General features: G+C 43.6%; 1 protein-coding gene across 12 annotated transcripts in view; it reads right to left on the reverse strand.

Moving 5' to 3' along the window:
- The window catches only part of ATP6V1C2 (ATPase H+ transporting V1 subunit C2), a 19,322-nt gene extending 4,172 nt beyond the window's left edge, over positions 1-15,150 (reverse strand). The window contains exons 1-8 of one of the 12 annotated variants that reach the window (XM_085576304.1): positions 15,051-15,150; positions 13,673-13,890; positions 12,504-12,571; positions 7,244-7,329; positions 6,639-6,668; positions 3,062-3,156; positions 2,269-2,360; positions 568-666 (exon numbers count right to left, since the gene is read on the reverse strand). In XM_085576304.1, the coding sequence (XP_085432430.1) occupies positions 568-666; positions 2,269-2,360; positions 3,062-3,156; positions 6,639-6,668; positions 7,244-7,329; positions 12,504-12,571; positions 13,673-13,801 (599 nt within the window). In that variant the 5' untranslated portion in view covers positions 13,802-13,890; positions 15,051-15,150. The other 11 variants (XM_085576308.1, XM_085576307.1, XM_085576306.1 and 8 more) reach the window with 11 other exon arrangements.

The following is a 15,150-nucleotide window of genomic DNA, read 5'->3' on the forward strand; positions in this document are numbered from 1 at the left end:
ATAAACTCATATAATGAAGTTAACAAACTTACCTCGGATAGCTTTTTGCAATCTGTTTTTCAGAGACAGAAGAGTAATGGTGCTGTATGTGTGTGTTGGGACAGGGCTATATGAGAGGAAAAGTTTTGTGTAGGGCTCTGAGGAGAACATGGTGTAACTTCTCCTTTGGTGGCAGTCATCCTATATATAGCCACTTACAAAGGCACAGCCAGCAGAGACTGTGAGTTGAACAGGTCTAATTCCTTTTAGAAACTGCCTATGCTGCAGTAAAAATCTGGGGGGGTTTTATCTCATATTATTCCTATTAGGAGACTGAGAACCCACTCATAACCATGAAGAACCTACATGCCAATTGTCATGCTCCAGCTTTGGTGCAGTCTTTGTCTACCTCTTTTGTGCTAGCACCACTCTTGGCAGAAATTGTTCTTTCCTCTTTGTTAAGGGTTTCACCTCTGTCTCAGTAGGGCACTCATAAGCTGCCCCTGCCTGACCCAGTATCACCTGGTTCTGGTGTTCAGGCCTGGGACTCAATGCCACACGGGGTGTGTGCACACACTGTTGCCTTACTTTGGCACCACAACGAGCAGCGTGATAAGATACTCAGAATTCAGAACAAAGTCTTCCTTGTGCACAATGTCTGCCAGGGTGCGGGTCAGCAGATTTCCCCTATGGAAAGAAGACAAAGTAAAAATAACAGTAGCAGGAGCTCAGCAGTGGAACATTGGAGGCATTGTGCTGTGGGTGGAGAAGCTATTAGAATATACTGGGGTAGAAGAAGGCCTAGAAGGAGGTACCTAAAGGACACAGCAACACTTCTTAAACGGCTGTTTCGTTATTTTTACTGCAACTAAAAGAATCAAAAAGTAACTAATGCTAAAGGACACAATATTGATGACTAGCAGGAGGCCAGTTTATGCCCTTTATGTAAAATGACACCATTCTGCTGCTATTGTTTTTACAGTAAGGGTGTAAATACTTGGGAAGTGCACATCTGCTCCCAGTCATCACTGCATCTTGTGGGAAGCACCTGCTCTCTCAGGAAGCCTGTTGAGCTGCTTGTGTGACTGTGCTGCAGGCAGAGTGAGTGTTGTACTTACAGACCTAAGCCATCACAGCAACCTGGCATTCCTGGACTTCCATGGACCAGCACACTGAGACACCTCCTGCTGAATGGCAGCAAGAGCAGCGGTCTCATGCACAGGTGGGACCTTCAGGAGGTCTCCAGGATGTCTCCACATACTAAGCCCACCTGATCACATTAATTCTTAGGACATGTAGATAGCCACGGCTGGCTGTATATGGCTGGAAAGCACTAGGTGTGAAGAGGAGTTGCCCTTCCTGTCACTCAGCAGGAATGAAGAAGGACCTAAACTAGTAGTTTTGGGTTTGAGGTTCACTGGGCCAGTCTAAATATTAACTAACAGACTGGTAGCTTATTAGATGTTTGTTCAACCCAAGCTCTCTGGTCCTGGTGGACACCAGAGTTGACAGCATTTAAAGATGAATGGAATGGTGGTCTCCATTCTTCTCCCTCCTCCCACTGCTGGAGCCCTGGCCAGCAGGCTGCCAGCCTGGCTGGCTGCAGTGTCAGGCAGCCACCTGTGCCCTGTGCCCAATCCTGAGTAGAAACACTAGTACATATGAGCATGTGTTGGGTGAGGGCTTGTACAGCATCATCTAAGTAGTTCTAAATTTACTAATTACTGGATTTTACCATTCTCCCCAGTGATATCCTAGAAAAAAACCCAGGCATCAGCAAAGACCATAAGCAGATGAAGACAGGAGAGAGAACATTTGGGAAGCCTGAACAGTGCATTACCTGAACCAACAGAAGGAAAAAAGAAAACAAAAATATAAGTGGGGTGCTAGTGAGGTGCAGGATCAAGCAAGACAGAGCTGTTTCCTATGGGAGCTTTGCAAATGCTGTTCAGAACATAGGACACAGCTCTGTGTGGCAAAGGAATCCACCAGCTGGCACAGCTCATCTAATTTCTGACTCCCTGAAGTCCCATCAGATCAGAGCAGTTGATTTTTTACAAGACTGCCTGCTCACACTGTCAATAAAATCCTACCAGGAACTTTAGTCTCCCTGTGCTGATTTTGAGATACACTGACCACACCAGCTACCACCTGTTCTCACTGGGTCTCTAAATGCCCAGCATGTCCCAAAGCTGGAAAAGTTGTTCCCACCAGAACACTGCAATAGGTGTGAGGACACACTGCCCACATTTCAGCCACGCAACAGCATTCCCAGTGCAAAATACTTACATAGTTTTCTTCTCCAGGCTTTGCAAATTTCCTTTAATGTTGTTGTATGCAGCTGATCGGGTCTTCAGGTCTGTTTCTATTTGAGTCACTTGCTAAAACAAAGTGAAAAAAGGGAGTCAATGTGCTTGAGGCTTTGTTCTCAGCTCTGTCACACAACTACCACCTTAACACAGAGAAACAGCTTCCAGCTCCCCTAAAACCACCGGCTTGGGGCCAAGAGAGAGCCAGGGTCAGAGCCCCCCTGAGGCAAAGGCCTCTGCAGAAAGTAGGGTTCAGTCAGCTGTTGCTGTTGGTGTGCTAGAGCTGTACCTAAGGGACAACTTCATGGTTTTATTTGTTACCTGTGCTGAACAGCAACACATCATCCCTTTCTGAATGAACTGACAGTGTAAATAATTCATCCAGCCAGAAGGCTTTTGATTTAATGTCAGACTAACAATTTCATGAAAAACACCTCTGAAGTAGAGAATAATATGGCAGTATATGGGAAAAAAAAAAAAAAGAAAATTACAATGAAGGGGATTATAGTGCATAAAACATATCAATGTACTGTAGTGAATTTGATAAAGTGCCATATACTTACAGACTGAATAGGTTTCAATAGATGTATCATTATTATTGCAGTAGAAATTAAAATAATATCAACTGCTTCAGTACAAAGTGTGTGCTTCCGAGTTTGTTCCTGCCCAAACCAGAGGCAAAGGCTCCTCTCCCACCATGAGAGGAGGGATCACAACCAGCCAAAAGACATGCTTCCCCATGATGACATCTTAAAATCTGGAGTACAATTTACCTTTGCTAATGCTTCTGATATATTCTTCAAAGGCTGCTTTATGGGGTATTTGGCCATGTCCCACTCAAAGCGTGTCAAGTAGCTAATTAGGTCAACTGAAAATACAAAGAGATGCATGAAAGCAGGTAATGTACCAGATGGCAGGTCAAGATTTGGGGAGTAGTCACCAGCTATAGCTTAGGCATAGCTTTGATTAACTTTAGAGCATTAACAAGAACCCCCCCGTCTCAATTCTAACAGAGATTTGATCTAGATCAAATATGCACAGATCCTATGCCAAATCTAATCAACTTCCTAAACATCCCCAAAAGTCAAAAGTTAAATCAAAAATCTTTTCTGAATTACACCTAACAGTACAGAAAAAGTGTAAAATTATCTGTATCAGTGGGATACAGCAGTGTACATCTACTCTTCTTCACAGTAAAAACAGTTTTGTGTAATCTCAGTCTTGATTTCTGCAATATGCCCGAATTTAATCTCAGCATCAGCTATCAGAAAAATACTTTTTGCCCAGGATCAGCAGTAATATTCAGGGTTGCTGAGAGCTTGATCAAAGGTACTAAGACCATAAGAGATGTCACTTCTCTGATTCAGTCAAGTGCTCACTAGAAATCAAACAAATGCAGGTGCAATGAGGAGTTCCTCATTGACTTTGCCCACAGAGGTTCCCATTTCACACAAAGACTATTTATAATTATTTATATAATAAATAAATCCAGTCACAGCATCCAAGAACAGAAATTCACAGCAAGGATCTGTGCATGCAAACCCCAAGACAATGCACTCTCAGACCACAGGGACCCATAGCTTCTTTCCAGATTGAAGGGGAAATGAACACATACAGCACCCAGCTCCTAGAGCAAGATTTTCCTGTTTCACTGTTTGAAGATCAAGGGCTCTTAATGTTAGGAAACATTAAGGCTTAGTTCATTATGGTACCAAATAAAGAATTCTCCTCCAGCAGCTCATGAAATCAAACAGCTCTTTGTCTGAGTCCTGAGAGTCTTTGGATGCTGAACTCACCACTACATAGTGTTCTTGCAGACCTTTATAGGATGGGGTAAAGTCATGCATCCTGCCACAATGAGAAGGGCTGGGACTGCCCCCCAGAAAGTTAGGGAGACAAGGGAAAGGCAGCAGCCAGAGTGTCAAGGTCTAGACAAAGAGGCCAGAAGCAGTCACATAAAGGGTGGTCTTCCTTCCAGACCAGGAGGGTAAATATGAAGAATGTCTGGAAAGTTGCTCTAAGGTGGTAGGGAGCAAAACAAGCTCAAGGGACCAAGTAAAAGGACATGCATGCTGGGGTCCTTCAGTGTTCTTTGCTGCCTTGTTCAGGGATTGAGTTCAGTCCCACAGCAAGGTTTGAGCACAATTTCTTGGGCTGGATTTTGAGGTTTAGTAGAAAACTTTTTGAACCAAGATGCATGAGAAGGAATGTGAAAAAACCTGTGCAATTGCCACCCTACCAGGCTGAGGGTACTCTGCGCTCTCATGTGATACTGAATACGCTTGGCAGGAGAGCACTATCCTTTCCATGGGCTTCTCTCACCCCACAACAGAGTCAGTTTACCCTATTAGATTTCCAAAGCATGGAAAATCTTATGTTAGGAGAAATAGGCTTCTTAGCAAGAGGTAAACTGCCTGGAAGGCAGAGAGCACTTGCCATGGCAGTGTTCTCCCCCTCTTCCAAAACCATAGCTGTGTCGACGTCCCCCACATTCAATGGACAAGAGTCATAAGGCAAAGATCCAACCCTCCCTGCTAATATCTCATCAGGAATGAGCAAATTGTCCTGCACAGGGAGGGTCTAGAAAAGGGGCAAAACTGCAGAAGACTGGGAGAGCTATGACATAGCTGCTGTGTGCACAGTTCTCCATTGATGCTTGCTCGTGATCTCTGTGGGGAAGGCAAAGAGGTCAAAAATATTTCAGCAACAACGTTCACACAGCATTTGCAGCACGGGGTACACAAGGATTTCACCCTGCTGCCTGTCTCCTAAGCTCATGTGTTTAGGCTTTGCAGACACAGGCCCTTTGAAGACAGACACTGACTGATTTATAGCTAATGAGCTATGGAAGTTCCCTGAAGAACTTCACATGTCCTTTCCATCCTCACATTCCTTGAATCTCAGCAGCATCCAAATGTTGGGCAGTTGAGCACAGCATGAGTTCTCAGTCCAGTTTTTCAAGCTCACTCCTGAGTGAGTTTGCCAGTGCTAGCTGGCACTGGTGCAGGTTAATTAAGTAGCCTGATCTTGGGGATGGCACGAACTACTACAAACACACTAGCAGAGCTGTATTTAAAATGCTAAGCCGCCCCAGCACCCTGATGCTCCTGGAATGGCATCCCTTGTTTAAGGAATCTGTCAAGTCACTTCTAAAAGGCTTTGCAGAGCTGCCCACCCAGGAGAGATGATTCCTTCCAGCTCACAGCTGCCCAGGGAACCCCCAGCCTGCATGTCCTGTAATCTAACATACACACCAGCTCTAAAACACAGTGTTAAATACCTCCCCCCCAAAACACTCAATTCTTCAAAATTGTTATGCTTCCCATTTTGCTTTGTTTTGGGCTCACTATAAAGAATGAAGTTATTCCATCACTTACCAAATTTTAAAATTCATTTAGGTTTAACATTTTCATAAATGGAAGAGAATTTGGCACAAATATTTGAAGAAAAGCTTTACTTAAATTTCAAGAAAGGTTGTTTATGCTGTTATGATGTATTAAAAGTTTCTATATTACACAAGCACACATTTCCCTCTGTAAGAGGGAAATTTGCACATGGCTGCTTTCAGTTGTTGTACACTGGAGAGTTGAGTGTCTGTGTGTATGTGTGCAAGTTCATGTAACTAAAAGTGCTTTATTTTTTACTATTTTGCTTTTTTTCCCCCTAAAAATCTAAAAAAAAATCTTTTTAGACACACAGCTACTACCAAACTGCTATTGGGGTTATATACAAGTGAGCTAAGGTCAGTGTTACTCAAAACCATCTTGGGACGGTCAAATAGTATGAAACAGGACCACAAAACAAGAAATCATGTCTTATAATTTTGTTTCTGATTTCACATCCTCAAGAAAGTCTTCAACTTTATAGTTCTTTTACTAATCAGAAAGGGAAGGATGAATTGTTCCAGTAAAGTTGCTGATGCTTATGAAGGCTGACACTGTAATATATTAGGGGAATCCTCATATACTAAAGCTGACTTCATTTTTTAAGATGCAGTCAGTAATCTTAAAAAGGTTAATGTCCTAATCCAATATGATTTACTTGGATGACCAAACCTAGACAGAGGAAATTAATAACACATGCAAGTAATTTCCACATCTTTCTAATACAACACATGCAGAGATGATGGGGGGGGGGAAATGGTGTAAAAAGGGGAAACAAAGGAAATTAATAAAACCTGTTGTTTCTCAAGTCATAGGGATATCGTGATCAAGCTACGAGGTTGTTACTTGAGAAATCCATCGTAACCTGATCACTGTATCTCTACAACCAGACCAAGACTTGTGACTAGCACTAATATACACAAATGCATGCATGTAACAACACCACAACCATCAGTCCTCAACATACTTTGGAGACATTTCATTTTATCCTTTAGCCCTGAAACACAGTAAATGGGATTATTGTATTTCTCAAGCAATTGCACCCATCGAACATCAGTTTTATATAATTTAAAGACATTTCTAAAAGAACTTCCTCCCCATCCTTTATTAATACAGGCCTGAAGTACAACATTGTAGACAAAGGGAGATGGACTGCACACCCTTAGTTTGTCCAAAAGCATCATGCTGTAAGTCTGTAATCAGCATGCATATCACATCCAATTTTGTTGTATTTTTCCAGAATAGATGGGCAGTGCAAATTACTATCAGATCCCTAACAGTTGTCACACAACCATACAGAATGAGATTTAAGTGCTCTTAAGAAATCAAACCCAGGGAGGACACAGGTGTGCTAAGTCATGTTAGGAGTGAACAAGGATGTCTCTTACTTTCATCTTCACTCCAAAGTTAGCTTCTGCTGAGAAAAATGGGAGCAGACTAGACACATTCTTATAAAATGTTGCTGATGGTTGTCCTTTCTAAAGTGTGAGGGTTTCGATTGCACATACTCAAATTCTGAAGCAAGCAAAATCAGCATCAATGCATTTAAACCCCCACATTCACAGCACCTACCTCCACTAGCCAGAAGATTTTCCTGGACTTTATCTTTTGAGTCCTCCATAACTTCTCCTATGTACTGGGCTATTTTCTTTATCACGCTTAAGTGTAACAAAAGAAACTTTGTTAGTGAAGAAGCAAAATTATTACAAAACAGTTTCATAGTGATCTGATAAACAGAGAAATGCCCAAACAAAACACTTCTGAAGCAAGGCAGGTTAACTTGCAATTCAAATTATAATAAAAAAATCTAGGATACACAGAACTAAATGTCTTACCTCTAAATACACTGATGTCTGCAAAAACGTAGGTAATCTCATTTTGCCTGTGCTCTGGACTTACAGAATATCAAGATTCAGTCTTCTGTACACTCATTATATACATAGCAGAAACCAGAAGGCAAGATAGGCAAGAAATTAATTTTTAAATCTCCCAAGGCGATGAAGGCAAAGGAGGCTACATACAGACACTGACTGAAGATCTGTTCCATAGGATGCTAAAGAAATCCTTAGGGCTTACTGAAAAAAGGTTCTCAGAAAATACTCAGGGGAAAATAGCAGTGTTATCTTGCTTGATGGGGAATTTCTTTCTTATTCCTTTTCTTTACAGGACTCATTCTCTCTTCTCGTTTAGCATAGTGGACAAGACACTGCTTTAAGGTGTAGGAGAGCTAGATTCAAATCCTTCTGCCCAGTTCAGAGTAGTGATTTGTACAGAGACCCTCCTAGAGAACAAAATCTCCACTGTACCACTTATTCTTTGCTCATTTTAAGAAATTGATTAATCAAGTCACTCTAGCAGTAGTTCCCCCTGTCACCAGTCAGAGTACCTATTTCATACAGGCTGCAAGACTTTCTGGTTATTTAAGTATCCCTCTGTACTCAAAAATATTCACAGAATTTGGCCTGCAGTTTGCTAACTCCTAGACTGACCACAGCTTGTATAAAACCCAGCAGCTACAAGGTTGCTGCCTGACCATTAAATTGGCAGAGTCACAAAGTGGACATAATCCTTGGCATTGTGACAGGGAGTGAAACAGCAGGCCTCATTTCTGCTTCATTTCTCTTTCTTTCCTTACTGAAAGGAGACTACAGCTGCAGATGAGCTGGAGACTAAAAGAGCATCTACAATGTTTGGGCATTCTGTTATGTGATTGAACAATGTGTTGTGACCAATCCTGTGGTTTTCAAGAGCAGAAAAGGGACTTTGGGCCAGGTATACATACCAGGAAAACCTCAGGGAAGAGGATTTTTCTTTCATGTGCTGCAAAGCAGTTGCATCTGTCTTTGTTACTGTGAAGAAACTTAAGAGTCTTGGGAAAGGTTTTCCAGTCCTATGACAGGTAGGAAAAGTCTGAGATTGCTGATGCTGACAAGAATACAGTACTCAAAATTTGTGCTGTTTAGGGTCAATTCAGTCTGAAGAAGAGAAGATCTTGTGATTTCAATATATAAAGGGATCCTATAAGAAAGTTGGACAGAGGCTTTTTACCAGTGCCTATAGTGACAGGACAAGAAGCAACAGTTTTAAACAAAGAGAAGATTTAGACTAGACATAAAGAAATTCTTTACTGTGAGAGTGATGAGGCACAGGCACAGGTTGCCCAGGGAAGTTGTGGGCGACCAGTCCCTGGAAGCATTCCAGGCCAGGTTAGATAGGGGTTTGAACAACCTGGTTTAATGAAAGGTTTTCCTGCCCATGGCAGGGAGCTGGAACTAGAGGATCTTTAAAATACCCTTTCAACCCAAATCATTCTTCTCATGACCCTGGACAGATGCAGTTCAGAGTGCCTGTAGGAGGAATCTATATCACTGTGCTCCAGTTCTCACCTCTTTCTCAGAGCTGCTGCAGTTTTTCACCACCTAATTGCAGCCCCATAGGGGCCTAGCAGCAGCTGAGAGTTGTTAGAGCACAGCAGTGTTGCCCACACTCAGGCTGTGGCGGGGGCTGAGGGATCCAGACAGAGGTTCCCTGACAATTGCAGCTTTGCCAAGCACTTCTGCAAATTTCAGCTTGTACATAGAGCTGTTTTTTGTCTCCTTCATGATGCTCAGAGAGCCCAAAGGACTTGTAACAAGATAGAAATTAGTAAAACCAGCATAGCAGGATGCTAAAGACATTACGGAGAAAGCAGTTCACAGGGACATGTATAAACCAGGAGCTTCTCCAAAGAATGGTTTCATTACTCTTGAGTGCATCTGGTGGCTGACCTGATAGGTGGGAGAGAGCTCTGGCCTCTCTCCATGGATACAGAGGGTGGGACAGGTGTGTGCTCTCATACACCTGACAATCCTACCTGCCCAGGCAAAGCTTGGCTCCCTTCCCACCCACACATCCCATGGTCCCTGCAGCAGGATACAGCAACACTGTGTGAATACACTGTGCCAGAGGAATGTTCTCCAGTCCCGCCTTAGCCTCTGCCTTGCATTGCATTATGTGAAATGCAAGTGGAATTCACTCTCTAATACGTTTCCCATGCAAAGACAGAACCTATCCCCTCCACACCATGGATATCTGGGGCAAATGACAGGAATCAGATCCCTGGAGGAACCCTGACTACACTGACACCCAATAATGGGCAGTTTTCACAGCCAAGTATCAGATCCCTGCCTTTAGATAAAATAAATCCCATCTTGAGCAAATATCATGATCAACTTATGCATTATAAAAAGAGAGAGTTTCACCAAAACTGCTTCAAGAAGTAGTAATTAAAATCTGTAAAGGGAGCAACTCAATTTAATCTACTATTATGTCTTGAAACTCTGATATTTTGCTTCTGCAATAGCTGCAATGTCATTAGCTTCCAAAAAAAAAAAAGTCTAACACCTTAAATGATACTGAGAAAGAAAGGGTGCTACCCACCAGGCCTCCAAAACACTGCAGGGACCAGAAGTCCTGCAGTCTGAGGCCACTCCCAGGTATGCCACTGACCAAGGACCAAAGAGAACCCACAGGTAAGAGTCACCCAGGAGACTGTCAGCTTTTGAGAGAGCTCCATGCTACCACAGGATGACATGGAAAAACACTCCTCCTCCCTGTGTAAATAAATAATAAAAGTATGTGGAAACAATAGCTCCTGCAAACTCTTGCCCCTTCTCTGCTGTCCTGGCAGGAGGCAGTGCTGACAGGTTTGCACTGCCTGGCTTTACTGGCAGCTGTGTTTATCCAGCAACAGTTCAGCAGGCAGCTCTTTCACAGGACCAGGAACATAAATGCTCAGGTCATCTGAACAGGCTTGTAATCCTCTGGATGCCATTTACTTCAACCAAGTGTGAGTGCTTGGCATTTTAACCCTTGAATCACAATTTAGACATAAAACCTGAGGCATTTATTTAATGCAAAATGCTTTTCTATGTCCTTGTGGGATTCAGTCTGCTAATACCTCTGATGATTGTTATTCTCTGTTACTCCTCTAATGCATTTTTCTTATTTTTCAAAACACCTTTCTTATTTTTAAATCTTGTTGTTCCTTCCTGGTTACCTATCTTGACAGGTAAATGAGACAAACAGGAAGAGTCCTTGCCTCACTGACCCCTTTGCTCCCTACCTAGAGCCCATCAGAGAGTAGGAGGCATTAAAGGGACAATTAGTGGAGTAAAGTGGTGCTCAGTTTGAACAAGCAGCTGTATCATTCTGGCAAGTAAAGACAAAGATAACAGAGTCAGTGAGCCTAAGGAGCTCCTACTGACATTTCTGTTCTAACTGCCCTCCATGATCTTACATGGATTCTGCACTTTTCAGAACTCCTAATTCTTCACAAAGCTGGGAATTAGTTATGCCTTTCTGAAAAATCAGTTCTGATGATTTCTGGCAGCCCTCAAACAGATCACACAGCTGCTTCCTATCTCCTACCCTGACTAGAGACACAGAATCTCAGAATATTCAGTTTGAAGAGATCCACAAGCACCATTGAACACTTTCCATTAGAACACATAGCAGGTATGGGCACTGTCTCTCCCCAAATTTGCCCCCATTTCCACTTCCTCAAGAACCTCTGAAATTGAAGAAGAAGTTGGAACATGTTACAAAGAATATGGGGCAGTATTTTTGGCAGGGTCACGATGGAGATGGTTTTGTTGATAAATTAAGTTGCACTGTCTTGCTTAAAGTCCTGAAAAAGCTGTCTAGTTTAATTTTAGGTAGTCCTGTGAGGAGCAGGGTGTTGGACTCAATGATGAGTTTTAGCTCGAGATATGAATCATATCTATGATTCTAAAAGATCAGTCTTGTGTGCTACCCAGAGTTATCATATGCAATCATTCTAATACAACCCTTGTGTAGCACTAGTAAAATCAGAAAACAAAAGTGCTATGGAGAAATGTATTCTAGCAGACCAACTTTTACTTAAACTGCCTAGCATAGATGCAAACAGTTTATATCAGGGTTTCTGCATCCCTTTGCAACTGCCACACAAAGATCTATGAAAGGATTGAGCATATTTAGACAAGAAAATGCTTATCAGTCCAGACTGGGAGAAAAAAGGCAAAAAGACCCAGAGCTAATTCATATCTCTGTGACCAAAATTAGGTAAGCTGCCAAAGCAAAAAGTAGAACAAAGCAGAAAAACCCAGCAGCTTATACCTTCACTGCCTCAAAGTCTACCTGGCATTTTCTTAGATTGCTGTACTACATTATTCTTTTGTATGCCCAGGTCAGTTTGTCCTAAAAGGCAAACTTGGTAATTATCAGGAAGGAGATCATGTGAGTCTTTGCTGAAGTAGGCTTGATGCAATATGAGTCAATACTCTGGTTTTTAAGGATTTTAAAATCCTGAGAGGGAATGGTTTGTACTTCATTCGAAAGAATATAATCCTTAAAAGTCCTCTATCTGGTTGAAAAGGGATAGAAAATTCAATAGAAATATTCTGTCAAAACAAGGTCAGGGAGGGCTTCACATTCTCTAAATGTTGTTTTATCAAGTTTCTCGATGAGGTGGGAGGATGTTCTTTAAAACAAAAACAAAAGCACAAAACAAAGCAAAATAACCCTACAACCCACCACTTAAAGCAGTTTCCTTATGAGAAACAGCTTCACTAGCACTGCCACTTGCTGTGCTACCAAAGCTACTGTGGATATAATTCAGATAAATTTTAAGGAATGATCCTTTCTTTGTGATAACTCCATGATAATCAACGCAAGGGTTAAACAAAGCCTATCCACTTTAGTCCAGTTATAGTCCAGGCTGCACTGAGTCTGAGGTGAACACAAGGACATACCATCCCATAAAAACAATGTCTGTTTCTCATTTGTAGGTGGTAAATAAGATCTATTTTACCTTTCAGCAAAGCTATCAAGTTTTCCCAACTCATCTGACAGACCAACAAGAGCATCCAGTGTCCCCACCTGTGCAAAAGATGAGAAATAGGTGAAAGATTCACAACTCTGTCTAAGGCTTTTGTTGGCAAAGCCTTAAGGAGACTGACTTGTCCTTAGTACATGTGAATTTAACAGTTTGGCAGAACCTTATTTACTTCATGGAAAATAGTAGTAATTCCTTTACCCAAAAACTAGAGCATAAAAAGCCTTTTCCAATAAAGGAAAAAAGTATGTGTAGTCTCAAGATTACACAGCAGTGTCTTTCTTCCTGTTTTCAGTTCATCCTGTACCATCAAGCTGCATAGAATAATCTTTAACCAAACAAAATAATGACTGGAAATGCACACATGCAAACAAGTCAAATGTACTAAGAGAGCAAAGGGAAACAGCACTTATTCAAAAGGGGGTGTCAGTCTGTGTTCTCTGTTATTACCATAAATCTCTCACAAAGCCATTTCTGACCAATATTTGCTTTTTGAATCACTGTCAGTCATAACCCCATGTTTATGGTATTGCAGCATATTGCCAAATCTTTTCTTGTAATGTTGCCAGCTCAACATTATGTAGGGTCAATCTAAGGGAGAAGAAACAAATTTTATGTAGAACATATAGAATGCAAATGGGTGTCTTCAGATACTCCAAATGCTTTACTTCCTTCAGTGGAGTAAGGTCCACAGATGATAAAAATAAATCCATGGTTGATAAAAATCTTATCAATCTCAGGTGTGCATACAAAAAAGCAACACTCTTTTCTCTGTCAGTAGTCTTGCTGCCATGGCTGTGGATAGTCAGCTACTCCCTTTGCATTAGCAATCTATGATATACCATGCTGTATGATTTTGATGACTAGGAGCAAATTGTACATGGAATGCAATGCAGTTATTTAAAATCTCACTCATGTTCACTTCTTACACATTTACCCTTCAATGTGAAGCTTAGCTTCAAGCACAATGATTTCTTTCTCTCTGATCAATTTTCAGTTGACTGAACACAACTCATCCCCCAACCACAGTCTCTTTCTACTCTCTGCATATTATCCCAAATGATAAACCTCATATTTATCCCAGAAGTCTTTAGCCCTGGCTAATGCTGCTGTTTTGCCCATATACAAACCCATCCCTCACTTACCTTTAAGTCTGGTATATGGAATTTACTGTTGCTGGAAAGGTTGGATTTAGATGTCACAGTGTTCATTCTCTCCCATGCCTGCAGATTTGTTCTGTCTCCTGGGGCAGAAATTAGCCAGAACTCCGACATGATCTAATATTTCCCCTTCACTGCTGGTCACTGTAGAAACTCAAAGCAGGTAAGTGGCTAAAAGAGCACCACACAAAATGTGTTCTTCCCTAAGAACAGAAAGAGTTAGAACAGATCATTGATTTCTTTTCTTCAGAAACACTAGGAGAGTAAGTCAGTTGTGTGTCTCAGGCTGAAATGGAACATGACCTTCTCCAGAATGCCACGGAAAGAGTGTGGCCGTTCCTTCCTTCTCAGGATTGTTCCATCCAGTTTCTGCATGAAGAAATGAAGCTTCCTCCTCCCCTTTTCCCTTCCAGCCTGTTCCATTTGCCTTGCGCTTTAAGTTCAGTGCCTAGGGGGGAACTTGGGAGCTTTACCAAACCACCCAAAAGTAATAAAGAATTTCTGCTTGATAAATATTCTCTCTCAAATTGTTGGACATTTGCAAGGAAAAATGAAAGCAAGACCTCTGTAGAACATAGAGGCTGCAAAAGATGCCACTGCCAAGACAGAATATTGCTCTCCTCTGTGTTTTTTCTTCCCAGGCTCGATAGGAAGGACCTGGAGGAAGGCAAGCCCTGGTGTACAGGGACGGTATCGGCAGAGCCACACAGATGGAACAGTGGCGAGAATAGACGGACAACTGTTCTGCGAAGCAGAGATAAGGACAGGAGAGCGAGTGGCTGGCACCACACCGCAATCCTCCGTTCCCTCCCGAGAGCTCCCGCGGAGCATCCCCGCCACACGCTCTCAGGTGCGCGGGGCAGGGCAGGTGCGGCACTCGCCCCTCGGCACCCGGGCCGGGCCCCGCCGTGCCCGAGCGCTGCCAGCACGGCTGTGAGGGGCTGCAGGGGCCCCGCGGTGCCCGAGCGCTGCCAGCACGGCTGTGAGGGGCTGCGGGGGCCCCGCGGGGCACTGCCCGCCGCTCTACCTGCCCGCCGCTCTACCTGCCCGCCGCCCCTCCTGCCCGCCGCCCCTCCTGCCCGCCGCTCTACCTGCCCGCCGCCCCTCCTGCCCGCCGCTCTACCTGCCCGCCGCCCCTCCTGCCCGCCGCTCTACCTGCCCGCCGCTCTACCTGCCCGCTGCCCCTCCTGCCCGCCGCTCTACCTGCCCTCTGCTCTACCTGCCCTCTGCTCTACCTGACCTCTGCTCTACCTGCCCGCCGCTCTACCTGCCCGCTGCCCCTCCTGCCCGCCGCTCTACCTGCCCGCTGCCCCTCCTGCCCGCCGCCCCTCCTGCCCGCCGCTCTACCTGCCCGCCGCTCTACCTGCCCGCCGCTCCTCCTGCCCGCCGCCCCTCCTGCTGTGCCCGCGCCGCTCCCGGCGCCGCCGGCGCGGACGCGCCCGGAGCGGCGGCCGGGCAGGGCC

Source organism: Lonchura striata, chromosome 3 (assembly GCF_050655825.1).
Source record: "Lonchura striata isolate lonStrDom1 chromosome 3, ASM5065582v1, whole genome shotgun sequence".
Taxonomy (NCBI): Eukaryota; Metazoa; Chordata; class Aves; order Passeriformes; family Estrildidae; genus Lonchura; species Lonchura striata.